Raw genomic sequence first — 27167 nt, forward strand, 5'->3', positions numbered from 1 at the left:
CTGGATTAGGAACGTATAAACATACCTATCGCATCACGAATTTTTGCTATTAGCACTTACGAGTACGATCACATTTTTCATAGCCCTAAAAATGTTAATTGTCATCCCTTGTGAAAGAAACTCGGGTAAGAGCCGTCACCACAGTTGCGTGATTACGGAAAAAGTGAGCTTATTTGTGCTTGCAGTGAAGTTTTTTTGCGTGATACGGTAGCCTGTATCTGGATTAGGAATACAAGAGTTTGAAATTGACAAACGTGGTGCATATTTGTCTTGTGATAGCCTAGGTATGGATACGGAACAAGTGAAAATCCTTTCTAATCAAGACAACATTAGAATCTTTCAGAAAGTGGACTGGCATCCGCATCAAAGCGCGCAGAGGTCGCGAATGTTGAACTCTCACCTTCGAGTTTCGACTTGATCGATTTGATTTGGTAAAAGTTTTCAAAATGGTGGCCACAGTCATTCTGTCGCAGTCGCACATGGTCGTGTATAACCTCCAATTCGTTGTCTAAGAAAGTGACCAGAAAATAATGTTTTATAACCCACTGCTCCGAAATAAAAGGCTTCTATTAACATTTGTTTTAGAAAGTGTGTGATCTGCAATAATACTTGGATATTTTTACTGGCCCCCGTGCATATGTTTTCATATTTGTTTGGTTTTTTCACACTGTTCAGTGAACTTGTTATTTTTAAGCCCCTGCAGAAAATGTTTTTGTATTTGTTCTCTCTTGTTTATTCACACCTTTTTACTTTCCTCTCATCTTGAGAAATGGTAGATATAGTTTTCGTTGTACCCGCGGATAAACGACGTAAAATGCCTTCATGTCGGAAAAAATCGTATGTAGCGTTTCCATATCCTTGTTGGATAGTTTTTATTTGTATATTAAATAGTATATGGAATTTTGAAGGGCAGAAAAAAGTCCATTCGACACTCGATGTCGTACGATGTCGGCATGTAAAAGATCTCTGGTGATACATTTGGTATTTACCCAACAAAATTAATTAAATCTCAGCCATAGACGCCCAAGAGAGATCCTGTTTACTCTGTCTGCCATCTAGCGGACCTAGAATAAAACGGAACGTCGAAATTGACGAGCAGACAGCCAGATGGCGTCAAATCGAAATGTCTGCACACAGTAGCTGAGGCCATACGATTATTATTATTATTATTAATAATAATATTATTATTAATATTATTATTATTATTATTATTATTATTATTATTATTATTATATTTTCCTGTTTAACACGTTCATTTTTGTTGTCCCCTGCAGAAACGTATTAACAAAGTTTTACTGTATCTATTTTTATCTTTATTATCTTTATTTTAATTTATCTCTAAAACTCCATGTCATGGTAATCCAATTTAAATATCGTGGCTCTTCTTTTATCTGTCCTTAACTTATATATAGATCAGCCTATTTCGGTATCAATCGCAAACAAGAAAATCTAGCTGTTGTCTGTTTCGTGTGAATTTCAGGCTATAAATTTTCAGGCATTATCCCTTTTAAGAAGTTTTCTACTTAAGAAGTTTTCCTTGAGCGGTCCTTTGAGAAACTTCTTAACAGAGTTTCACCGATTTCCATCTCCCAATTAACATCCTTTCCCCAGCATGAACTGTAGTTCATCATATCCTAAAAATTACATGATAATTATAACACATCACAGCACAAACTTAGATATAACATTACATGAAAGGATCACTTACTTGTTTTGCCAAATCATCTTGGACACTGAGATTTTCCATAGTTTGACAAAGATCTGGTGCAGCACTGAAAACATACAAATGTCACACTAAACAAGGATCTAATGATTCAAAAGACTCATCTAATTATTCAAAGAGAAAATTACCTTCATTTAATACCACCAATAATATTACTTTCTCCTGATATATTATAAGAGGTTATGCACCTAAGATATTACACCAAAATAATGGCTAATTCTCTTTTCATATTCTGAAATGATATTAACGGGTTCGTGAAACATGCTACTTTCTCCATGAGATTATTAACAACAGAGATATCAACACCTTCTTTTGAATGGAACTATCAATTTCTGACACTAGCAGAAAAGTTCAAACTGTTACGAATTCAGACAAGTAATTAATTCATATATCAAACAACTAATTTTTAAATATTTCAACTTGCAAATTTAGTGGCCAAGAGTGGGTGCTGATCTTGTATCAGTCATAGTTTGTTGGTGCAAGGATGTGTTAACATGAAAGTTGCTTGCTTGGGTTTTCTTTCTTTTTACAATTTATTTTACATCACACCAACACTGATAGGTCTTATGGTAATGACGGGATAGGAAAGGCTTAGGAGTAGGAAGAAAGCAGCCGTGCATTTGCCTGGTGTGAAACGAGTATTGTACAGTATGCATAAGCATGCTTTTGTAAATACAATGCGTTGTATCCCTTGGGTCTAATGTATTTGTAACAGGTAGCCTAAAAATGGGATAGGGAGGTTTATGTTGGTTACAATGTAATAAAACAAGCTTTATAGTTCAGTTCTTATGAGTTTCAACTTGACATTTGAGCGCTGCCTTTTGGCAGAGGCTAAGTGAATTATTAAACAGCCAATCATAGGCAGGCGATCGCTCTGATAGAGTGCGTTACACACTAGTTCCGGTTACCAGTGTTGTTGATCTATTGTTTACTATAACCACGTACTATCAGGTGTGTGTTGTATTATGCTCATTTTTTTTTGTGGTCTTTGTTAGTTCACTCGGTCATTCTCGATAAAGCACCAACAATGATAGCTAGAAACAACGAGTTGATTGAGCCGCTGAAGGAGCACAATATTTCAGTTCGCAACACGACGAAGGGGGGATCTCGTACATCTTGTGAAACGAGAAAGGCCCTTGTATCTAATTTACGTGGTGGATGAAATAGCCAGGAGACATGTATATAACGCAGTTCGCCTTCCACCATACCATTGCCATAGAACTAATATGGGCCCAAGCGAAGGAATATGTAGCTGCGAATAACTGACTCTTCACAGCTTCGGAAGTTGGAAGACTTCTTTGCGAAACCGTAGGCCGTGTAAGTGCAGGTTGTGAGAGACAATCCGAGATAAGTGAAGCTTGGTAGAGGGAGAGTATCACATACGATTATGCTGACATTATCTCGTTACAGTCAAGCGAGAGTGAAACCTCAAAAGACGATGACAATGCCAATAGTGACTCAGAAATGACTAGGACCTTTCCTTCCTTAGGAGAAACTGAATTGATTAGCAACACAAGCTAGATGATGAGTATATATATTTCATTTTCTCACATTTTATCTGCTTGAGCATTGATCTATTTTTATCTTATAGCCTTATCCTAAATATGTTATTGTTAATTTTACGCGAGTTATACACGTTGCTAGAAAGAAAAATTGATTCTGAACTTGTATTCGAGTATGTACGTTTCCGTTCGTGTTTGGAGTCATTAATCAGCTGTTTGTATTCGTAACAATTTGGCACCAATGTCCGACTTCCAGTTAACTGTCAAGTCCAAACTCATAGAAAGGGAACTATAGTGCGTTCGTTTTGAGAATACAATACACATGAATGAAAAAATGAAAATAACATAGCAAAATTGAATAGTTCCTTTTAGGGAAGCAAATGAATAATGTCCAGGTTAGACTTCATTGGTAATAACTGAAGTGGACTGGGCATGGGAACATAATTCAGTATTGTCTCTCATGACACTGCAGTTTTGTATTTAGAAACGTAGTTGGAAACAAGATTTTTTTTTTCTGTGATAAAACCACTACGCTATAATAAATGAATAAGGAGATGTTTGAGTGATCCTCACATTGTTTCTATTTTATTATGTGCTCGAAATGTTGACCATGATCAGCAATGCACATTTGCCGTCTTTTCTCAAGAGATGATAGATTATGTCACAGACTGAGGAGTTTCCCTCTGTACTGCAGTACATGCTGCAATAATGATAATCAACACCATTATTTTATTTATTTATTTATTTCCCATCATAAGGCTGTCCGTCATGCTGCAAACTCAAGTGATACATCACACTGTATTTATAAGACATGCTTTTACATACTGTACAGTACAGTAAATGCTGTCTAATATGCAAAGACCAGTGCCCGCTCTCAGCCACTAAAATGGCAAGTTGAAATATTGCTGATATTTCAAAAAAGCAAGAATCCAAAGTATGAATCAATTGCACATTTGAATTTGCAACAGTTTGAACTTGTCTGCTAGTGTCAAATTACAACTGTCCCATTAAAAAATTAAAAAATGTAGATATATCTATTATATTTTTAAAAATCCTACAGAAAACTTGGTACCATGTTTCTCAAGACCCTTAATATCACTCAAGAATACGAAAAAATATTGATATTTTCAATTGATTAGAAGTTATTTGGTGAATAACCCTGTATACTTGTATCTGTGTGAAAATCAATGTTTTTCAATTCCTTGTATTTACTGCCAATCCCCCAAACAAGATAAGGGGTATGTTTTTTAAATAATCCATTCATTATGAGTTTTGCTGAAAACTTCTAGTTACTTCAATTTCTTTTAATAACCCTTCTCTAAAGTAATGACTAGGCTATATCCTGAACTGGCAGATATACTCATTTTAAGATTAAAACACGTCTGGTCTCATTACTGAAATTCTGAATCTTTTAAAAGGGCATGAGAAAGTGCAGAAAGAAAAAATCCCTTGACAAGGCAGAATATGCAAACAACTTCCTCACTACTCCCCCTTCACAGATTTTTTGACATCATATATCTTCATTATAAACTTATACCTTTCAGCATTCAGTCTCCAAGCCTCAGTGAATTAAGTAAATGCCTCCACAATCCTTATTTGTAACTAGCTCTGTGGCCTTGTTTATTCCCATACCTCTTAGCTTTAAATCATTAGAAACCGAGCCTAACCATCATTGTCTTGGTCTCCTTCCATGACAAGAGTCCATTATTCCCCGAGGTAACCTATCCTTTTTCATTTACCTCACATAACTCCACCACCAATGCTGGTGTTTCATCTATCAAGTTCATTACTAAATTAGCTATTATCTCCTCATTCTGAGTACCCATCTGCCAGTATTCCCATCTGTTTGTTCCAGTGATCATTTTCACTACTTTCATGTCTGGATACTTTTAAATTACAAATAAGATATGCTAAGTCCACCCAACTTTCACTCCTGTACAACAAAGCTGGTCTGAAAGTTTCATAGTTTCATCTGAAAGCTGACTTCTTTTACAGAATACTGCTGATCGCAACTGTGAGCTCACAGCATTAATTTTGCTGCACCTTGATTCAATCTCTCTCACTACACTATCATCCTGGGAGAACACACATCCTAAATACCTGAAATGATCTACCTGTTCCAGTTTTGTATTCCCAACCTGACATTCAATTCTCTTACGTTTCTTCCCTACCGACATCACTTTAGTCTTGGAAATGCTAATTTTCATACTATACACACTGTATCTATTTTCAAGTTCCAAGTCCGCACAATCTGCCATTAAAACCAAGTAATCGTGGAATCGGCATAAGCCAAACTGCTTACTACATTTGTTTTTACAGTTTTGTTAAACTTTTTTCTCCCCCGAGAAAAATGGTTGCAAATTTTTGTAATTAGCTTGTCAAGGATTTTTGTTCAATACTTCCAGTGATATACAATTTCTAATCAATAGATTGGATGCCAATAGCCTGGATTAAATTCTGAACCTCCCTGCAGAGTTCGTATGAAGTGAGGGCATATGACTCTGTTGATGGTTATTCGTCCATCGGATGGTGACACTAAGCCTTTAGTAGACCCCTTGGAGCTATTCACCAGGAGTAGGCTGTGTGCCAGCAGTGGGATTCACTCTCTTTCTTCCTACTACCATCTATCATATTATTCATTTCATCTCATTAACTCTTCTGATGAGGTCGACATCAGGAAGGGCATCTGGCCGTAAAAACTTGCTATGACTGTTCACCTCACTTCATACCTGACCGTGCAGGGAACTGGGACAAGGGTTGGACATACACTTCCAGTTACCATTTGAAGATAAGATTTTTATAGTTATACACTTAATTACTCTAAAAATACACACAGTTTATAAATACTGTGTATTCATGAACTCAGAGCTACATATTGAAACTAATGTAGAAGACCTACTGTCAATGTTCTATACATAATATTCGCATAATATAAATACAGAGGCTTTTCATAACAGTATTCATTTGGGGATAATGAAGGGGCAATGTGTACGCTACTGACAGATGACCAACACAGAGGAGCAGTTCTGCTGCTGTTAAAAATAAATCTAGTTCCAATAACTGAATGTAATCCGAAAATAAAGATAAGTTATAATACTTGGGTTTACAATGGTTATACGTGAAATTCTCAGAGAAATTGTTGGTAGTGTTAACCAATATATCAGCTAAACTTGCAGGTAATGTGTAAATATTTATTTTGTATGCTAAATTTCAAGATTCTTTATAAAAATTAAATCACAGAAATTAATATAAATCATTCCGTTTTTACAAACTTTCTCCAGAACACACTCCTCTTTGTTCATACAAATGAGATCACTTTCTTCCTTGGGAAAGGGCAGTGTGCCAACTGGCTACCAATACTGAAATTTTTATGTTGGATAGCCTTCACAAAGATGAGTGAACCTTGTTCCTCTGTCACGAAAAACTAGTGTATTCAAACCCAGGATCATCCTGGGGACAATCTGCCAGTCTTACCAGTAAACCAAGGCAACAGATATTCAAGAATCTAAATTTTAAGAAGTTAGAGGTAATGCTCACTTTCCAGGTGGCGGGGTATAGTCAGTTCCTGTACTCCATGGCTGATGGGCCTCTCCATTGTTCGCTGTTGTCACCTGGTTGTGAATGTCACGTAGCTCCCTTTCATCTTCTAACATAGCCTCTATACACTGCTCCATCAGAGCTTCTTCCTCCAACTGCTGCATCACCTGCACACAAACAGTCACATGAATATGTATATCTACAAAACAACTGGTAGGTAATTCTGAACAGGACAAAGTACAGACCTGCTTATCGAATTCTTCCTCATTCTCCATCCACATATACTCTGAGAAATCTCCTTCTATGGTTGGAGAATCCACTTCATCTCCGTTCCCAACATCAGATCCATCAGACAAATAGGAAATGACCGACGAGTCATGACTGAAGTAGCCATTACTCGAGCTGCTGTTAGGGATCTTCATTATCATTACAGGAGTAAGCTTCTATAATCTGCAAAGAAGGAAGATATTACTTATCACTCACTTTCATAGCAAAAAGGTGCCTCTCGTTAATATCAGTCAACAAAGATGCATGACAACTCGCTGACAACTCCATTTTCATCTTAGACTGACAAAAATAAGATAGACTACACACTCATAAACTTGGTTTTGTGCAGATGTTACAGTGTTCTCCCTAGGACCTTTTTAATGGGCTGTTTTTACAGACCGCCCGGCTAATGTAACCCAGATATGTGCTAGTTACATACTCTTAATACATACTTGAGTCAATGGGTGCTCCAAATTAACATGTAAATACTGTAAAACTGTTAATTTAAATGATAAATCATTATTGTCAGCATAATTGCATCACTTACATCAGAGATTAAATGTTTAGCTTGATCCGCATTCGCACTTCATATGCACCCGCATCCGCGAAGGGTTATCCGCGGATATTGTAAATATTTAACTACAGTATATTACACCGAAGGTATTGAAATGGATTGATCTGTTAATATAATTCAATTGGCCTGACACCTGGCACCAGAACCCCTACAGTCACAGGTTAATGAGGGATTTTCTTTTGCGACAACTAACAATGTTCTGACCTTTGTTCCTTAGATTAATTCCTTATTATCTGCAGACAGATTTCACCTTCTCTATGGTAGGCCTAGAGATAATTTATTAATTAGATCAGATGGTGGTCTGTATAATCAAAAACCGAGCAAGTGATTGTTTATGGTGGGTCACAAATCTGTTGGCTTGTATTCGTCTGCAACCCTGCAGATGGTTTTCCATGGTTTCCCATTTTCACTCCAGGATGTACCTTAAGCAAGGCCATGATTAGTTCCTTCCCACTCCTATCGTTTTCTTATCCCATTGTCGCTGTAAGACCTGAGTCGGTGCCATGTAAAGCAAATTGTGTATAATACAAAAATCCTCAGAATACTGGCACATTCCTAACAGATTTCCTGAATTCGAAGTTTGTTATAATATCGTCTATTATGAATCAGTTACACGTACCTTCCCATGTGTAAAGGTGAGTAAGCCTTATGAGTGAAGAATGTATTCAAAACTGCTAATTCCATACTAACTCAGAAGTCCAGCTATGTCCATCTCTTGCATTGAAATCACCCATTAGCACCATTGCAATGAGTAAAACAAATTTAAAATAGCATTAATGCTGTGAGATTTATTTGTGGTTAGGTAAATGTCCAAAGTAACCCCCGAAAAAATGAACCTCCATTATTAGAAAACCCAATGTTTGCATAAATTTCATTACTGCTTATACATATCAACAATGTATCTGTAGCATGAAACAGATCATTCTAAGCTACAATGGGGAGATAATATAGAAATTTTGACATATCTTTCAATAACAGCTGTTGACCCTGACGACATCACTTGTCAACTTCATCTACACCCTCAGATGGTGAATAAACTGAGACAATTCTCATCCTATTTCCTCCAACTGCTAAATCTACTCAGAATAATTCACTTATTTAAGTGACTAGGAATAATTGTGTAGTGTGCAATAGTATTCCTGAAGAACAATCCTACCCCACATTCTGTCCTTCCCTTTTTAACATATGTTATGAACACATGTATTTATCTATCCTTACCCGACTACCATTGACTCTTAACAAATCCAGATGCATCCTCTTTGCCGACTCAGCCATTTCTACTTTCTCTTTTGAGCTCCATCAATATTGATAGCTACCCAACAAATTCCATTTTGTTTGGCAAATATCACTTTTTGGAGTGGGAAGAGGACTTTTCACTTTTACTTCAGCAAAGTGGACATACGGGATAACTGTGGACACAATGCAGGTCTTTCTTTTTTCTGTTTCTCTGGTGCCTGATTCATCATAGCAAAAGGTACTTTTACTCTTCCGTGTTGCTAGGAACACAACTACTAAATTTACATCACCTTCTGTTGTGTTCAGAAGTAATGTTTTGGAGGTAAAGAAGGATCCAGCATTGTTTCTGCTGTTATTGAAAGACAGTTAGCAAGTTAGCAGGTAATTTTGTGTGATCTGTTTTCTTGCAGTTTTGGACCAGCTTATGCCCAGATTACACAAAAGAGCATGAGATTATACAAATTTAAAATCTGGAATACATCCTCTTGACGAAGAGTATGTGCTCAAGCAGATGCCAGAAGAGAGGACCCCGTAATGGTACCACAGAACTTCAAAGTTCTGTTGCCTCTGCTGTGGTAGACATTCTTCGAAAGTTGCATTGTGCGACTCCAAAAAGGAAGAATGGCCGAAAGAAAATTAATGTCCAGCCTGAAAAAGGTATTACCAGTGAGGACTGCTAACACCAGTAAACCTGCCAAGAGAAGATAGACACCTCTACCAAGTGCTGATAATAAAGATGCTCGGCCTAGACAACTCACTCATACATCCACCCTGAAAACATCCTCCAATAACATTTATCTTGATTTATTGTGTGTGGTTTATGCAATTATAATTATCAATAGTATGATTATTGTGTGTTCATTTAAAATTTGTTTTGTAGTTAACTCTCCTGACTTCTTTCTCTATACTAGCGATGATGATGATGATTGTTGTTGTTTAAAGGGGCCTAACATCGATGTCATCGGCCCCTAATAGTACGAAATGAAATGACAACAAAAAGGTCAAAAATCCACTGACCAAAATAAAAAAATGTCATGAAGAATGAATGGATGGACATGAAACCAAAAAAACAAAAAAAAATAGTAGCTGACCAAGTGACCACTTATAAAGCACAATCCTGAATCGAGGATGCTTGATGTCTAAAGGGGCCCAAAATTCAGGTCTAAGGACCCTCAGAATGGTACATCTCACGAGTAAAGTAGAACCATGGTATTTGTCATGTTGGGGTACTAATCACAAGTAGCGAAGACTCATGGTGTTCTGCACAAGAAGGTACTACTCACAAGTATTGTACTTCGTACAGGTAACACAGACCTATGGTGTTTCTCACACAATGGCGCCACTCATAGCCAACGGAAACTGATGAGGTTCTTCATCTAGGTGTACTAGTCATGGGTGCCGGTATTATTGTGGTGTTCCTCACATAGTGGGTACTAATCACAGGCAACGCAGACCCACGGTGTCACTCATATAGTGGTACAACTCACAGGCAATGCCCAGACCCGCGGTGTTGCTCACATGGGTACAACGCATGGGTACTGGAAACCCACAGGAGAACCCCCTCTTCTGCTACTAATCACAAACCTATTTCGTACCTAATATAGTGGTACTACTTCAAGTATAGGCAACCCATGGTGTTCCCCACGTGATGGTAGGAATCAAAAGTAGTTTCATGGTTCTAATTCAATCATCCCTTGGTTGCCCCTTTTAGTCGCCTCTCACGACAAACAGAGGATACCGTGGGTGTATTTTTCGTCTGCGGCCCCCACCCACAGGGGGTAAAGAGAGAGAAAAAAGAAGAGATCCGTCACTTCCAAAAGTGAACTAACGGACGATGAAAGGCAAGGGCCACGAAGGGCGTGAAAACGAAAGACTCCTTAGGCCTCGAATGCTCTAATACCTCCGGGGTCGGAAAAGAACAAGAGCTGACCAAGGGAGGTAGGATAGGATAGACGAAAGTGAGGAGCCTGGCACAAGAAAGTGGAAGCAATGCCATGACTCAGCTAAGGACACCGTGGTCGCCAATCCACACTCCGAAGTTGAGAGCCCCTTGGGCCCCTGTTAGTCGCCTCTTACGACAGGCAGGGGATACCGCGGATGTATTCTACATGTGCGTCTCCCACTCGCAGGAGGGGGGGGTCTATACTAGGATCTCCAAAATTACCCCAGAGAGCGTATACAGACAATTACGTGTTTTGTACCTATGTCCAATGTTGCCCCAGGTTATGGGTAAGATCATGATGAAGGTATTACAACAATTTTTCTCCCCGTGGAGTGAGCAGTTTTAGTAACGTAATGAAAGAATGTGAAAATATGTCCAAAGCTACCCTGTTTGGTAGTATTTGTCTGTTGTATCATGCAAATAGATGAGGAAATTTATAACTCCACAACAGAACAGTCTAAGCAACAATTAAAGAAGAGTTTCCTCTAAAATCAGCTATAATTAAAGTAAACGGTAAGGCAGTTAAAGATAACACGGAAAGCAGGTCTGTGTTTTAAAACGACGAACAAAAACAAAGGTGCCACCTACTTCCTATCATGCATCTCAGATCACTTCCAGGAGGAAATGCCATTTGCAGAAAGAGGAATGTTAAAGGAGATATGGTATTTCTAAAGACAGACGTTTTATTCGACACATTTAGAAATAAAGTGGAAATCATAAATGCCCTGAAGTAAACTCAGTTTTCATCAAATAATTTCGTGAGGAGAGAAGAAGTTATGTCTACTGAAGTGGTTTCACAACTGAAAAGTGACAAAACGACATTATTTCTCACTTTAGCTTGATGAATGCAACTAGTGTAATGACTTTTCAGTGAGAGGAACAGTGGAAAATTATTCCTTTGAAGGGACAAAGCACGATATAATGGATGCAGAAATTCTCACGAAACTGGAGTGTGTATTGTAGAGATAGGATAGGAATGGTGGGAGGGTGAGTATTCATTCTGGCGAAAGAACAATTTTTAAGCTACGAAAAAGTTAAAGATGAGAATCATGAAATTCTAGGTGTAAGGCTCATTTCTAAAGATAATAGGAAATTTTATGTCTTTGGAGTGTACAGACCAGGAAAGGGTAGTGCTGACACAGTTTCAGAATTATTTGATAAGATAATGAGCTATGTGGGAAACGACATGGAAAGGATTGTGATTGTAGTGGGAGATCTTGATTTACCAAATGTCAATTGGGAAGGAAATGCGAACGACAGGAAGCATGACCAAAAAATGGCAAATAAGCTAATATGAGAAGGACAGCTAATTTAGAAAGTGACAGAACCAACCAGAGGGAAAAATATCCTGGATGTGGTGCTAATAAAACCAGATGAGCTCTATAGAGAAACCGAAGTAATAGATGGTATTAGTGATCACGAAGCTGTTTTTGTCGTAGTTAAAAATAAATGTGATAGAAAGGAAGAGATCAAAATTAGGACTATTAGGTAGTACCATGTGGCTGATAAAGCAGGCATGTGGCTGTTTATAAAAACTAATGATATGTGGAAAACGGTAAATAAGAATGTAAACACTCGGGGATGGGTTTAAAGAAATTGTTGAGGAATGTGAAAACAGGTTTGTACCTTTAAAGGTGGTAAGGAATGATAAAGACCCATCTTATTATAATAGAGAAATAAAGAGACTAAGAAGGAGGTGCAGATTGGAAAGAAATAGAGTTAGAAATGGCTGTGGAAGTAAGGAGAAATTGAAGGAACTTACTAGGAAATTGAATGTAGCAAAGAAGACAGCTAAGGATAACATGATAAGCATAATTGGCGGCCATACAAATTTTAGTGAAAAATAGTATGTATAGGTACTTTAAGGCAGAAACAGGTTCCAAGAAGGACATTCCAGGAATAATTAATGAACAAGGAGTGTGTGTATATGAGGATTTTCAAAAGGCAGAAGTATTCAGTCAGCAGTAAGCAAAGATTATTGGTTACAAGGAAAATGTCCAGATAGGGGAGGTGACTATGGCTAAGGAAGTATTAAAATTTACATATGATAGCAATGATATTTACAATAAAGTACAAAAGTTGAAAACTAGAAAAGCAGCTGGAATTGATAAGATTTCTGGGGATATACTAAAGACAATGGGTTGGGATATAGTACCATATCTGAACTACTTATTTGATTATTGTTTGGTTGAAGGAGCTATACCAAACGAATGGAGAGTTGCTATAGTAGCCCCCATGTATAAAGTAAAGGGTGATAGACATAAAGCTGAAAATTTCAGGCCAGTTTGACATGCATTGCATGTAAGTTTTGGCAAGGCATTCTTTCTGATTATATTTGACATGTTTGCGAAATTAATAAATGGTTCGATAGAAGGCAATTTGGTTTTAGGAAAGGTTATTCCACTGAAGCTGAACTTGTAAGATTCCAGCAAGATATAGCAGATATTTTGGATTTTGGAGGTCAAATAGACTGTATCACAATTAACCTGTCTAAAGCATTTGATGGGGTGGATCATGGGAGAATACTGGCAAAAATGAGTACAATTGGACTAGACAAAAGGGTGACTGAATGGGTGGATTTATTTCTAGAAAATACATCTCAGAGAATTAGAGTAGGTGAAGCTTTATCTGACCCTGTAATAATTAAGAGGGGAATTCCTCAAGGCAGTATTATTGGAGTGGAATCGGAGGCAAGGCTTTTTGCGGATGATGTTATTCTCTATAGAGTAATAAATCGGTTACAAGATTGTGAGCAACTGCAAAATGACCTCGATAATGTTGTGAGATGGACAGCAAGCAATGGTATGTTGATAAATGGGGTTAAAAGTCCTCTCAGTTTTAATTACTGCATTGATGGGGTGAAAGTTCCTTTTGGGAATCACTGTTAAGTATCTGGGTATTAATATAAGGAAAGATCTTCATTGGGGTAATCACATAAATGGGATTGTAAATAAAGGATACAGATCTCTGCATATGGTTATGAGGGTGTTGAGGGGTTGTTGTAAGGATATAAAGGAGAGGGCTTATATGTCTCTGGTAAGACCCCAACTAGAGTATGGTTCCAGTGTATGGGACCCTCATCAGGATTACTTGATTCAAGAACTGGAAAAAATCCAAAGAAAAGCAGCTCGATTTGTTCTGGGTGATTTCCAACAAAAGAGTAACATTACAAAACTGTTGCAAAGTTTGGGCTGGTAAGAACTGGGGAAAAGGAGACGAACTGCTCGACCGAGTGGTAGGTTCCGAGCTGTCACCGGAGAAATGGCGTGGAATGACATTAGTACATGAATAAATTTGAGTGGCATCTTTAAAAGTAGGAAAGATCGCAATATGAAGATAAAGTTGGAATTCAAGAGGACAAATTGGGGCAAATATATATTTATAGGAAGGGGAGTTAGGTATTGGAATAACTTACCAGGGGAGATGTTCAATAAATTTCCAATGTCATTGAAATCATAACAAAAGGCTAGGATAACAACAGATAGGGAATCTGCCACCTGGGCGACTGCCCTAAATGATCAGTATTGATTGATTGATTGAACGACAGGATATTTACTCCAGATCAAGAACTTCACCCCTTCATAACGTTCCATTCAGCAAGCTTGTAGCTATCATTCAGATGGAGCAACAGCTTTTACCTTTTTTCATAAGGGTTTCCTTGCTTTGTGCAGGAAAGATTATAATTTCCTGAATTTTGTGTCCTTCCACTGCAGCAAACTATGTTCAAAATTGTTCAAACTATGTGAAGTCATGAAACTTGTAATTAATATTGTTAACCATGTGATGGTGCATGCTCTCAAAAATGATTGTTCAGAGTCCTGGCAGATAAGCTCAATTGTATGGTAACCACCTCCTTCATACAGAAGTTTGCTGGCATAGCAGAGTATGAGTACTGCAGCACTTCAGTGACTTGCTACCATCACTAGTAATATAACGTAAGGATCACCGAATTAGAGATCTTCTGGCACAGTTTATTTCAACTTCTTTTATGAACAGTGATGCTGAAGAATTTTCTGATCATTTCACAGAAATATTCAAAGAACACATTGCAGGCCTATAAATGGAACTATAACATTTGAGAGTGACTCCATCACTGAAGAGTGTGGCTTCGTCAAGTCTAACGTCTGTCTGGTCCCTTGTAGCCTAAGAAAAATATTAAATTTTGGTACAACATCCCTGCTGCTCAGATACAGAAGCGGAGGGAATGCTCTCTATGGATCAGAAGAGCTGACCCTGAGAGATAATCAGGAATGCCCACCCTGCAAACACATACGGCCAGGAAAAGAAAAGAAGAAAAAGACGAGAATCAAAACCTGGATCAATCACCTACGAGTTGGATAATAAAATATTTTTAAATGACCATCAAATTAATAAAAGATAACTTCAAAAACATAAACATAGCAATTGAGACAATGAAGATGCCACTATCAATAAAGGAAGAGAAACTAGTCATGTCTCACTTTTCTGAATAATAAAATTATGCTGACTGAAAAAAGAATGTGTTACTCTTATTGAATCAAGACCAACACAGTTGCTGAAGCAGAATTACAATGGTTAAGACAAGGACCTGGATTTGAATTAGAGATATGTGGTTAGTTGTGTTGGCAATGCAGCATGACGGGGACTCCGCAAAATACCGGAAGCATGGAAAGTCATACTGTTCCATGACTACTGCACAGCTTCAATTTACAAAACTGTTTGGTACAGGGTCAAAAGTGTCCATATCCTTCAATAGCATCCTAGATGTGCTCAACAGGGTTGAGGTCAGGTGACCTCAGGGACCAAGCAACCTCTTGTGGATAGTGTGTTCATCAATCTAATCAACCACAATTCAGGAGCGAGTAGAAAGTGCATTGTCTTATCATATATACAGGTCTCCTGCAGTGTGCTGAAGGTGAAGAAATTAGCAGACATCTGTCAGCAGGTTCCTGTATAGTTCGTGGATGAGGAACGTTGTTGGATGCATTAGGGGTCCCATTTCATTCCACATGATAATACAACCACCTCTGGCCTGAAGTGTATCCTACTGACAAGACTAATCCATTGTCACGAGTGCTTGATCATGCACTCGTACCCTGCCATCAATGTGTACAAACTGTACAACTCATTTCGTCCAGGAGAGTGGTCACTGGTGGTGCTACTGTGCCAAAGTCGTTCTTTGTGCCTTGGAACATGCGGTGAACAATGGTACCCAAGTGGGAGGATGACTTCTGAACCTCAATCCGACGAAGTGATCCTGGACTGTTTGGCTGCTCACGTTTCATTGTTATCCAGCATTGAATCTCCAAGTAATCTGTTGCACTGTGACCTGTCTATCCACTTTTACAATCCAATTCAGTTGACAGTGGCCCCTGTCATCACAGCAACTGAGCCTGGCAATGGTGGTTTTACCTGAATTTATGTACTCATGGTACACTCGTGACACGGTAGTCCATGGAAAGCCTATTGCCTGCATGACTTCAGAGATAGAATAACCAATAAACAGGGCACTGACAATCTGACTGCGATTAAATGCACCGAGATCTCATACCTTGTTACACACACAATCAGGAGGAGGACTTATAACATTACAAACATATTTCACGCTGAATTAATAGATTTGCCATGCAGACCTGTGCCATTTTGCCATAACGGCAGCTATCTCCAATTCAATTGCTCATCAATGCATGTAAAAGGAAAGTTATTTTTGCTGATTAAATAGAAAACCTGCTACTGAAGTTTAAATATACAGTAGTTAGACTTATAACAACCAAGTATGAAAGAAAAAAAAAAAAAGATATGCTTAGGGGAGTGAGGCATCTATACTAATATATAAAAATGAAATGGGGGTGTGTGTGTCTGTGTGTTAATCACGCAAAAACCACTGGCCCAATTTACATTAAATTTTGCATGGATATAGCTTATTTATATGGTTAACACATAGGCAATGTTTGATTTTGATATTTTGCACTATTTAAAGACGGCGATCATTTTAGCGACATCACTACACCCTTTGATTTCAAACGTTCATAATTCCATCTAAAATAAAAAGAGAACGCTAAGAAATAGCAAACTTTTGATGGCATATATGAGGTCTACAATTTAACTTCCTATACGAAGGGTCCTTACCACTTTTTGTGTATCTCCAACGTTTACCGAATAAAACCTGAATGTGTGCTATAAAACACTGCCTCCGTGCCGCACCTCACCTATCACCTCCACGCGTACTTGCCATTGGGTTGGAGAGGTCACCTTCACATTGTAATTTTTGTCCTGTTGCGAAGCATGGGTACTTCAGCTAGTTTAATATATAGCCTACATTCACAGGCACAAAAAAACTGAACACTTCAATTCCTTAGAAACACCTGGGGTTTGTTTAAAATTCCAGTCACTTCATGACAATCAACTATAAAAAAATATTTTGGTACAGACTCCCTTAGGTGTCCGAAAATGAAAAACTATGATTTCTTATGAACAATTTGATTGAAATGAGACAGAGATACATAAGTAACACCTATGGCTTTACACTTCAAGCATATTTTGAGGAAGGTCATGAAGTTAATTCATCTCTGTTTTGGTTTTTTACACTTCACACTTTACTTCAAGGACTTCTTTTTTCTCATCCTCAGAAGCATGTTTTACCTCCTCTTGCACCAATCACGGCATCCGACCTTTCAGGCATACTCCTGATTAACACTGCAATGTCCTCTTAAGAAATCGTATCTCAATTCTTCCAGCAGGGCTTCTCGTAGGCCCTGTAGAGTTCTGGATAGTGCTGATGGACCCTTCTCCCCAACTCGACCCATAGATTCATAATAGGATTCAAATTGGGGCTTCAAGAAAGCCAAACCAGAACATGAATCACTGCTTCATCCAAGAACTGTTTGCAACTTTGCAACGTGTGAATGTGTATCGTCCTGCATTAATGTGAAACCATCACCAATAAATGGAGTGAAAAGAACAACAAGCTCCAGAAAGATTTCCTCAATACACCAAAGTGCTGTAAGGCTCCCATGCTCCACAAAGACCAAATCCATCTTTTCAGTCATATTGATTCCTGTCCACACCATTCGAGAACCATCCTCAAGAGGTGTCCTGGGCGAGAATGTGCAAGGGGAATACCTTTCCCGAGGCCTTCTCCAGACCCTTTTCTCTAATCAGGTGAACCCAGTCCATATTGTGACTCAGTGAACAGCACTTTTTCCCATTGTTGTAATGTCCAGCCATGATGTTTTCTTGTGAAATGCAGTTGATTTCTGTGATGCTATTCTGGTTTGAAGATTGGATTCTTCCGGTATTCTTCAGACAGTTCTCTCACTAACATTGAGCCTTCAACTTGGTGAAGTCTATTTCTTACTTCAACAGCAGTGGTGTGACAGTTGCGGAAAACTTAAAAGCCGTACGAAGTGATGCTGCTCTTCACAGGCCTGATCCTGGTCTCCTTTAGTAGCCTTCAGTTTCCCTATACCTTCTTACACTGGAAAATATGGAAGGTATCATTCTCAACACTCCTGCAACATAATACATGCTGCGACTATCTTCCACCAAAGCAACAATTTTTGCAGTATCTTCAGGACTTAACACAGCGTGTTTACTCCAGAAAACTAATTACAATAATGATAGAAACATCTTGCAAACACATGTGACTGAAAGGGGTACCATACAACACTATAACAACAAGTGCTTGAAGAGCAGGAAAACATTACTGCCTCATATCCAGTGATGTGTCTTCCATCCTGCACGAGAAAAAAATTGGCTATTATGCTATTATATTTTCAACCTTTTGCCACCTACTTAAACCTTATCTTTTTTCCACTCCCCTTTTCCTGTGCTGATCTGGATTTAATTTTACCTCACCTTTCCACAAGTGAATATCTATGAAGACAGTCCCCTCAATTAAATGTCAATGCCCCTTCCTGTTGAAATGGATATCAAAGAACTGGGATTGACAAGGAGAGAGCCCATCCACACATATGACAGTGCACAAAGAGTGCCATTGTACCTTGTCCTTTTGTGTTTCGTGTCTGGCCTAGTCACTTTTTACACAGCTGCCTCCTCCCACACTAACCTGTCATTGCATTTATCGTAATGAGTGTTACTTCTAACCTTTTTAAATATTACTGTCTGTCACTTGTTTGTTCCTTTCCATTTCTAGTCATTGGATGCCTTTGTGTTTGACCTGAGTTTCTAGTCTTTAACCACCTGTATTCATCTTTTATTGTTTTGACTCTTCCTTTTCCCTGTGCTTATTAGGCTTTCTTTTGATGTTACACCTCCCACATCCAGTTTTGAGATCAGTCAAGATGGCCCTCACTGAGTGCCAATGTCTGCCCTCCTGATGAAGAAATGAAATTGATTAGGAGCAACAGTGTGAGAAGATGTGGAGATTGTCCTTGTCCCTTGCTGTTTATTCTCGTTTCTTCTTTTTGTTGCTCCCTTTTCCCACAGAGATCGTGTTAAACCTAGTGTTTTTAGTTTATCTGAACTACAAATGAAAAATCACTGGGCAAACAGGTTTCTCAAATTCTGATGGTGAATGGTGCTGGAGAATGTTTTTAAGGGAAGTACAACTTGATGACCCTCTTTACTGCAGCTGCTGCTGATGATGATGATGACTATGATGATGTTTAAAGGGGCCTAACAGCTAGGTCATAGGCCCCTAATGGTATGAGGTGAACAAAATTAAAATTGAAACTTCAAAATGTATCTACTGACTAGAGTCTAAAACGAATGACAATGAAAAAATTGTGAAACAAATACAATCAGTAGATCCTATTCACAATGCCTTAAGTACTTATAGGCCCTATACTTATCTAAAGGGGTCCAAAATCCAGGAACCAGCCACTCATAATGGTACTAATCACAGGTGATGTAGACCCATGGTAAGTCGTACACAATGGCACAACTCGCAGGTAACACAAACATATGGTGTTTTGCACATAAGGTTACTACTCACTAGCAACATAATCACAGGCACAAGTATTTCCGTGGAGTTCCTCACTCAGTGGAACTAATCGCTAAATGAGAATGACATAATATGTTAAAATCAGCTCTTGACAATGTGGCTCTGTGGAATGCAATGTAAACAGAATGTCTACGAATGTACAGAAGTGTAAATATATCCACTTAAACAGAGCAAGAACACTGTTATATTCAATTCCACTGTGCCGCAAAAACCTGATGCCTTGCACCTCAATAAAATTGCTTAGCATTCAGATTGGCAGCAATTTAAATTGGAACACTCATGTGGAGTATCCGAAGATCTCTACTGGGAGCTAGAAAGAAAACCATTCACACAGCCTATTTGACATTAGTACACACAACATTGTTGTATAGGCTTCCTCCTGGCAACCCTCTACAGTAGAGGGAACACGGTGGAACTAGGGAGAGTTTAACGCCGAGCAAATTGACTAATTACTCAACACATTCATTTAAATACAGCCAAGTTACTGCCCCCCCCATAACAGCTGTCTGTAAACAAATATATATTGCTTTTCTAAGAAAACTCCTCGCAGGTAACATTCACATCAACCCTTTCAACTGCTTAGAGCTGAACTACCATACTGTTAAAGAGATCGAGGTGTGCTCCTTTTCTCTCCACTTGCAAGAACAGCATCTTATCAAAGTGGTTTGTTCCGCTCAGCTGTGGAATGAACTCGCAACACAGACAAAAGAAATTCCTATTGAAAAGTTCTGTAAAGAGATAAAATGAACGTACTGTTAACAAAATTTTTACCGAGATTTAAATTTTGTGTGAATATTCAGTACGGATCGAAGGACGGAGTGTGTGAGACTGTATGTGGGTATGAATGAGTCAGCCTAACTAGAGTATATGTGGAGGTTCATGTTTGTGCAAGTAGAATTACTTGAATGTACAACAGATTCTGTGAATATTATGTAAATAATGTGTCTATGTAAGTACAGTAATTGTGTATACCCGTAAGTACATTCTGTAACTTAGTCTACAATTGTTTTTATTTAATACTGTGGGGTTGGAGGCACCTTCATACATGTGGAACTTTGGTCTTTCTCCATTCACCATCCCTGAATTGTATTACCAATTTGTGGAAAATAAATAAATAATACAACAATAATAATAATAATAATAATAATAATAATAATAATAATAATAATAATAATAATAATAATAATAATAATATGGTAATAATAACCCTAGAGACAGTACAAACAAAAATGTACCTCAAAAGGTTTATGCATGGAATTCAATATTTTTAAGACACTTTCATAATTACCAATTTTACAGCCTGAAGCATATGAAGATGAAAGATTTTGTGAAAAGCATTACTGTTCATAGGAAATATGCATTACAAATTATTCTAACAGAACTTTCTTTTTCTTCCTAGTATTTAGTAAAACCCCATGGTACAACAGTCCCGAAGGACCATGGCCTACCGCTGCTCAGCCTGAAGACCTGCAGATTATGAGGCGTCGTGTGGGCGGCACAACGAATCCTCTCTGCTGTTATTCTTAGCTTTCTAGACCGGGGTCGCTATCTCACCATCACTTAGCTCCTCAATTGTAATCACTTAGGCTGAGTGAACCCCAAACCAGCCCTCGGATCCAGGTAAAAATCCCTGATCTGGCCGGGAATCAAACTCAGGGCCTCCGGGTAAGAGGCATGAACGTTACCACTACACTACAGGGCCAGCTGGGTACTTATTACAGCAAATTGTCTAATATTTTTACTTTGAGGCAGTTAATAATTATATTGTAAAATCCTCAACTTCATTTGAGTAGGCTAACAAATGGTTATGGGCATCATACCGCCTTTAAATGCCCACACACTGTACTAACTCTCTTATACTAGCACATCTGATCATACACTGTAGTTAAATACAATGTTTAAATTCAAAGAAACTCTAGTTTAAAATAACTTAGCTATTAAATCAAGAACTTGAGCACAGGATATAGGCCTATACATCTAACCAACCATGCTACTCAGCAATAAACCCATAAAACCATGTTTGATAACAACCAAAAAGAAGTGCTGCATAAATCAGAGAAATATCAGGATCTCATGGTTATGCATGGGTAAATAATGGCCTTGTTGAGTGATTTAGTGGACAATCATGAATTCTATAAGGATTTAGTCTATAATCTCATAGAAAACTGCTGAAAAGGAGCAGTATTCAGACGAGTCCACACTAAATTAGAAGATAACTGGGTCTTTCATTCAATAGGCACTGGCAGATTTTTATGTAGGAGATGGTGGTTTCTTTCAGTGCGACAAGAAATTGTACCCATATAAAAAATGTCCATATGTTTCACTACCTCTTCTACGTTAGTGATAGACTTTCTTTCCTTTTCTTTCCTTTTTCTTCAACAAATACTCTTTCAGTCTTTACAGCAGATGAGAAACTAATTTTCTTCTTTTGCTAATATTATATAAATCCTCTCAAGTCAGAATAATCTATGGATGTGGCAATCAATTATGGTTATCGTTTGGTAATTATGTAAAACATTATAGAAGTAAAATAAAGCAAATTATTTCAATGATCACTATGATATAAATTATCTAACTCTGCCTTGTATGTACAAAACAAAATTTTAAAGTTTGTGATTTTATAAAAACAAAGAACAGTGAAAAATCCTTGCATAAATAAATAACGCCCAATTTAAATATTTTTAGGTCCCGTATAAAATGTTGGTGTCCAATTCTTATTTAAAATGTACAATAATCTCTACACACTCTTTTCATGTGTATAAAAACGTGAAACTTAATGATAAGTGTAAAAATTACACAGATATTCTCATTAGCTCTGTTTACCTAGGTGGGAATACAAAGTAAATTTCTCATCAGTAGTAGAGATTATACAATATATTTTAAAATAGCATTACTTATTATACGCTGATTCTTAATAAGAAATTAGTACGAAATGGAGAAGATTTTCACATTCAAAGCCAGAAAAATGCAACAGCATCTAAGTAGGTTACAACCAATTGCGAAAATTGACATATGGACTCTTCACTAACCAAATTTACACAAAATACCCATTCCGTGCTAACAGGGACATGCATTTTCTGACGAAAAGTCAGTAGTAATAACATTTGCTTACTCGAGAAATTAACTTGCAAACATTTAGGCAATTCGCTGGATTTTCTGTAGGTCACGCTGACAGATCACAGCGACCATTTTATTTGAGATAAATTTAGAATGTATATGTACAAAATAGTTGGGCTTATGGATCTATTTGAAATACACTACAAAAGAATATAACCAAATAGGATTAAAATACAATATAAAAGTAGTCTGAGCATACCTTTCACAACGTGAAATTTAACCTTCGTAATTTCCAATGGACCTAGTTTTCACTGATAACTTAGGAATACGTTTAGGGAAACGCAATCAGCTGTTCAAGACTTCAGACGCTGCTGCGATCTGTAAGCAAAGCTCGGCATTACAACCCAAAGTTCAACAGAAAAATCTACTTTCAGAGGGCAAAAGACATTGGAAATCACTCTAGGAAATGATCGAATAGAGTAATTTTTCAAATATGTTATTCTCCTAAATAGAATTATACTATTTTAGTCAATAGAGACTTGATACAAACAAGAATCGCATGTTTACTATCGCAGAATTCAGGCCATGTAAGGTCGCCTGTGAATGGCTGGAGTCCTGTGACGTTTCATGTTGACGTTCTACCAAAACAAAGCGTCAGCCCCGCAGGCATCGTTAATGCTTCGAGTTGCTCGCCCGACTATCTGTCAGTTGGTTTTCTGCACTCGTGGTATATTGTTGATGTGTGATCTGCAATGACATCGACTCCGAAATCTGTCAGTGAAGATGTTCTTGGAGGTAAGATTGTTTTGTAATGTAATTTATTAATTAACTGATATTGATCATATAAGCACAGCTGTCAGACGAATAGAAAAGGAATTGTTTGACATTGTCGCGATATTTTCTTTCTTGCTGAATGTATGTGTGTTGTATTTAAATTAAGATAAATAATCCTAAACGTAGCAGTATTAGGCACCAATTTATAGTTAAATAAACATGCAGCAATCGATATACTGCATTATTGTGGTTTGTGTGCTGCAGTACGCATATCTCTGCGCTATGGTAATGGTGTTTGCAAGACGAGAGCAATAAACAGGCTTTTACTTTCAGATATATATGTATACATAGCGCAATGTTTAATTTAGTAAAGACGTTATGGTCAAGAATATATGTAATGTGGAAGACAGTGTAGGCTTTTGGAATTAATGGTGCAGTTGTTGCAAATAACGATTTTTTAAAATTTACTTTTACTCATAATAAAAATAGAAAATGCGTCGATAAGCTGTGCAAACGCCAATCATGTTTATGGACAAAATTACGTATCTCTATTGTTGATCTTGCAAGGAGCGATAATCCTTGATCACAATATAATGATTGTAAATTTATGGCTAATTAAATTCCGCGCCTAACATACAATTATTTACCTCAAGTTAAGCCATTGCAATTGCGTCCTTTTTAATAAACATTTTGTGTCATTACTTTTCTACCGCCTGTCATCTTTGAATGAGCATCCAATATTTTCGATTAGTCTTTTTTTTGTTTGCTGTTTACTTTCTTCTGTAATATGTTCAAGTTCAGCTGTTAGTCTGCAAGAATAGGCCTATGGCTCAGGGGAAGCGCGAACTATGGTGGTTAGCCTGCATGATCCCCTTCATGATGTTTTTTTGCCGTGTGTCCTTGCAAATATTGAAACTGATTTTGCTTGGAGGCTGCCGCGATTATCTAAAGGGTAGTTTGCATATGGAGAGACCTCCCTATAAAACATTGCTAATTGACCAACCGTGATAGGTTTATCCTAGATAGCATTTGGATAAAGCTCTACTCTTGGAGCTACTGTAGGATATGATAAATTCCTAAGAATCATTACATATTCATACAGTCGTAGGGACTTCTTATCCGAATGGTTTGTTCTTTAGAATAACAATAGTTAAAACTGCTTCTAGGCCATTCCAGCTGCTTCATCATCATCATCATCATCATCCTAAACCATCTCCAGTTTCCCGGGTGTGGTATATGAGCCTCCTCCATCTCATCCTGTCCTTGTACCATTCTTCCTCCACCAACTTGTCCCAGTCATCACCTCTCAGCAGTACATCGCTCTTAACTAAATCTATCCATTTCCTTCGTGGCCTTCCCACGGGTCGTCTTCCTTCTACCATTCTGTCAAATTCCTTCCTTGCAGTTCTGTTTACTGGCATCCTCTTCATGTGACCAGCTGCTTGTGTCAGTTATTTACATTGTGGTTAAATGTATCAATCAACATGTCATCAATGATGTATTTAGGGCTGTCGCCCAAGTGGCAGATTCCTTATAAATGTTTACCTAGCCTTTTCTTAAATATTTTCAATGAACTTGGAAATTTATCGAACATGTCCCTTGATAAATTCCCATACTCCTTGTCCTATCAATGAATATTTGCCCCGAAACGTCCTCATGAATTCCAACTTTATCTTCATATCATGATCTTTCTATTTTTAAACGTTCCACTCAAGTTTATTCGTCTACTATTGCCATTCCATGCCATCTCTCCATTGACAACTCGGAACATACCGCTTAGTCGATTTCGTCTCCTTACTCCCAAGTCTTCCTACCCAAAGTTTGCAACATTCTCGTAACACTACTCTTTTGTCGGAAATCACCAAGAACAAATCATGCTGCTTTTCTTTGGATCTCTTCGAGTTCTTGTATAAAGTAGTCCTGGTGTGGGGTCCCTCATTCTTGAACCCTACTCTAATTAGGGTCTTACGAGAATCTTGAATGTCCTCTTTGAGGATGGTTGCCTAGTTGTACTTCCTCCTAAAACAGTAATCACCACCACTATACGCCCTCTCCTTTACATCCTTCCTACAACCCCTAAATATCCTCATAACCACGTAAAGAGATACGTAATCTTTCTTTGAAATTTCGTTAATGTGATTACTCCAACAAAGTTCATTCTTTATATTAACACCTATAGGTGCATAGTGATTCCTATGAGGTACTATCACCCTGTGAACGTCCGACTCCATAGCTAAATGGTTAGCGTGCTGGCAGGAGTCCCGGGTTCTATTCCCGGTGGGGTCGGGAATTTTAACTATAATTGGTTAATTTCGCTCACACGGGGGCTGGGTGTATGTGTCGTCTTCATCATCATCATCATCATTTCATCCTCATCACGACGCGCAGTCGCCTACGGACGTCAAATCAGAATACCTTCATCTGGCGAGCCGAACTTGTCCTCGGACACTCCCGACACTAAGTCATACGCCATTTCATGTCACCCTGTCAACGCAGAGGATTTTTCCTCTTGGTGAAACTTATAAACCTTTACAATCATACCATTGTTTGCTGTTCGTCTCACAACAATGTCTAGATCTCGTTGTAGGCACACACTCTTGTAACTTGTTTACTATTCTTTACAGTAGGTATGATATAATCCGCAAATAGCCCTATATGTGATTCCAGTTTTTATTCATATCGTTTTTATATTATATATAAGTAAATATAAAGAGCCAATAGTACTATCCTGTGGGATTCCCCCTCTTAATCACTACATGATCAGATAACACGTCGGCTACTCTAATTCTCGGGATTCTGTTTTCGAGAAATGTATTCTCCCATTCATCCTCTCTTTTGTCTAGTCCAGTAACCATCATTTTCGTCAGTAGTCTCCCATGGTCTACCCTGTCAAAAGCCTTCGATAATCGTTAGCCATACAGTCCATTTGACCTCCTGAATCTAAAATATTTGCTGTAACTTGCTGGAATCCTACGAGTTGAGTTTCACTGGAATAACTGTTCCTAAACCCGAACTGCCTTCTATCAAAACAATTAGTAATTTTGCAAACGTATCAAATATAATCAGAAAGAATGCTTTTCCAGATTGTACAAACACATGTCAAGCTGACTGGCATAATTATTCGCTTTATGTTTATCATACGCGGGGCTACTATAGCAACTTTCCGTTCATCTGGTATCGCTCCTTCGTGCAAACGGTAATCAAATAAGTGTTTCAGATAAGGCACTATATCCTAACCCATTGCCTCTAATATATACCCAGAAATAGTATCAGTCCCAGCTGCTACTGCTTTCTTAGCTTCCGAATTCTTTCACCAGTGTGAATATTCCCCCTCACCGGGCGAGTTGGCCGTGCGCGTAGAGGCGCGCGGCTGTGAGCTTGCATCCGGGAGATAGTAGGTTCGAATCCCACTATCGGCAGCCCTGAAAATGGTTTTCCGTGGTTTCCCATTTTCATACCAGGCAAATGCTGGGGCTTCCTTCCAACTCCTAGGCCTTTCCTATCCCATCGTCGCCATAAGACCTATCTGTGTCGGTGCGACGTAAAGCCCATAGCAATATTCCCCCTCCTATCTTTCCCCAAAAAATAACCTGTCTCTACGGTAAACACTC

The 27167-nt window shown here is 38.1% G+C and overlaps 2 protein-coding genes across 2 annotated transcripts in view; one reads left to right on the forward strand and one right to left on the reverse strand.

The window, feature by feature from the left end:
- Positions 1-23179, reverse strand: part of Paip2 (polyA-binding protein interacting protein 2) — a 56195-nt gene extending 33016 nt beyond the window's left edge. The window contains exons 1-4 of the mRNA XM_067137161.2: positions 23042-23179; positions 7008-7212; positions 6763-6929; positions 1709-1772 (exon numbers count right to left, since the gene is read on the reverse strand). Coding sequence (XP_066993262.1) covers positions 1709-1772; positions 6763-6929; positions 7008-7190 — 414 coding nt within the window. The 5' untranslated portion in view covers positions 7191-7212; positions 23042-23179. The remainder of the gene's footprint in view (positions 1-1708; positions 1773-6762; positions 6930-7007; positions 7213-23041) is intronic.
- Positions 23180-23418: 239 nt separating this feature from the next.
- The window catches only part of BNIP3 (BCL2 interacting protein 3), a 361523-nt gene continuing 357774 nt past the window's right edge, over positions 23419-27167 (forward strand). The window contains exon 1 of the mRNA XM_067137160.2: positions 23419-23577. Coding sequence (XP_066993261.1) covers positions 23535-23577 — 43 coding nt within the window. The 5' untranslated portion in view covers positions 23419-23534. The remainder of the gene's footprint in view (positions 23578-27167) is intronic.

The sequence above is a fragment of the Anabrus simplex genome, chromosome 1 (assembly GCF_040414725.1).
Source record: "Anabrus simplex isolate iqAnaSimp1 chromosome 1, ASM4041472v1, whole genome shotgun sequence".
In the NCBI taxonomy this organism is placed as follows: Eukaryota; Metazoa; Arthropoda; class Insecta; order Orthoptera; family Tettigoniidae; genus Anabrus; species Anabrus simplex.